This window comes from Apteryx rowi, unplaced genomic scaffold (genome assembly GCF_003343035.1).
Source record: "Apteryx rowi isolate R43461 unplaced genomic scaffold, aptRow1 scaffold_1154, whole genome shotgun sequence".
Taxonomy (NCBI): Eukaryota; Metazoa; Chordata; class Aves; order Apterygiformes; family Apterygidae; genus Apteryx; species Apteryx rowi.
This window is the reverse complement of record NW_020447369.1, coordinates 35,466-37,407: the sequence shown is the minus strand read 5'-3', so window position 1 is coordinate 37,407 and position 1,942 is coordinate 35,466. Positions and strand designations below refer to the sequence as shown.

Here is a 1,942-nt window from a genome sequence, read left to right as displayed (position 1 = left end):
CGCATGGACCATATGCCATAAGGGACATGTAGCTCACTCTGCACAGAATGTGATGCATGCACAGAGGCAAACTGTGTTTTGGGTTCAGTATTCCAAAAATGAGTTGTAGGATTGCCTGGCTCTCCAAAGTTTGATTTGATATGTAATAGGGCTAAAAGGAATAAGACATCTAGGTAAAGATTGATCTTACTTGATTTTATATATTCAATACTTATGCATGCTGTCTAAATTAGTCATTTAATCAATGAACAACAACAGAAACATTTGAAGAGTGACACCAGTCTTAAGATGAGATGAACTATTCTTTCAAGGTCCAGTCTATCTTCACTGATAGAGGTGGGAACCCAGGTGACTAGCTTAGAATTAGACAACTGACTTCTAGATGACTAAACTGAGGTGAGATCTCTCTTCTGAAGGGCAAAGAAAYGAAAATGAAATTTCAGATTCTGTTTGTATTAGTCCCTGAGGGAACCTCCCAGACAGGAGTTTTGCTGCCTCATTGATGTGATTGAAAGTTCTGGAGAAAGCAGAAAAAAAAAAAAAAAGGTTTTCCAAGTTAGCCCCTTGTTTCTCCCACTTTTCCTACTGCCCCTTGAGCCAATCTTACTTGGATAAAGTGCCCTTTTGCCTCAGAAGTACTTTCCTCATGCCTTGCTTGATGTCATTGTTCCTTAGGCTATAGATGACAGGGTTCAGGTCTGGAGTAACCACAGAGTAAAAGACAGAGACAATCTTGTTGAAATCAAAAGCCTGGATGGTCTTGATGCGGATGTACATGAAGATGGTGGTCCCTTAGAAGATGGTGGCAATGGTCAGTTGGGAGGCACAGGTAGAGAAGGCTTTGCTGCGTCCTTCAGCTGTGGGTATGCTTAAGATGGTGGCCACAATGAAGATGTAGGAGACCATGGTGAGGATGAAGGAGCTCAAAAGTACTATTGTGCCCACCACAAAGTTGATGACTTCAATTTCAAAGATGTCCTGGCATGAGAGCTCCAGCAGAGGTGGTGAGTCACAGAAGAAGTGGTTGATGATGTTGGAACCACAGAAGGGCAGGCGGAAGATGAGGGCAGTGGGAAGAGCAGGTGCAAGGAAGCCACCCAGCCGAGAGCCCAGAGCAAGCCATAAACAAGCTTTCCGATCCATAATGGTGGTATAATGCAATGGATTGCAAATGGCCAGATAGCAGTCATAGGCCATGGTAGTCAGCAGGAAGCACTCAGCTGAGCCAAGAAAGAAGATGTACATCTGTGTGAAGCAGCCAGTGATAGAGATGGTCTGTGACTGAATGGCAATGTTGGCCAGCATCTTTGGCACTGTCACAGTTGTGTAGCCAATCTCCAGGAAGGAGAGATTGCTGACGAAAAAATACATCGGAGTATGAAGGTGGTAGTCCATACCAATGACCAGGATGATGGCCATATTCTCAGTGAAGGTCAGCACATACATCAGCATGAAGGTGGCGAAGAGAAGCAGTTCGACTTCCCTGACATTGGGAAATCCCAGGATGATGAATTCAGTTACTAGAGTCCTGTTGCCAGAAACCATGTCCTAGTGGGGATAGGGAAAGGGAGATACAGTGAAGGATGCTATTCAGATCAAACTGAATGAAGAAGAAGGGGGAGGGGAGTGGTAATTTTTACCACCTATCACAGACAGCCAACACAGCTCATGTGAATTCTGTATCTCTCTCAAGTGTATTCCATATATTTCCATTGACAATACCAGGACTGGACAACACTGTTCTATACACCTAAAATGGGGCATACCTACAATGTTAAATACGTTAGTTTCTTAGTTCACTCCTTATTCCTCACCCCCTGTCAATATTGCATGTGCATTAATTTATTTATGGCGTCTCTCTTGGGTTGACCAAATTAATTCGCTCAGAGGAGGAAATTAAGAATATTTCACTCCAGGGATCACTATCTGTGGGCTTCATGGA

General features: G+C 43.6%; 1 protein-coding gene across 1 annotated transcript; it reads right to left on the bottom strand.

Annotated features, from left to right (window-relative positions):
* Positions 1 to 603: 603 nt before the first annotated feature.
* Positions 604 to 1,545, bottom strand: LOC112973131 (olfactory receptor 6F1-like). The gene is given in 1 exon segment (XM_026080615.1): positions 604 to 1,545. A coding segment is annotated over 1 exon segment (942 nt).
* Between the last annotated feature and the right edge of the window lie 397 nt (positions 1,546 to 1,942).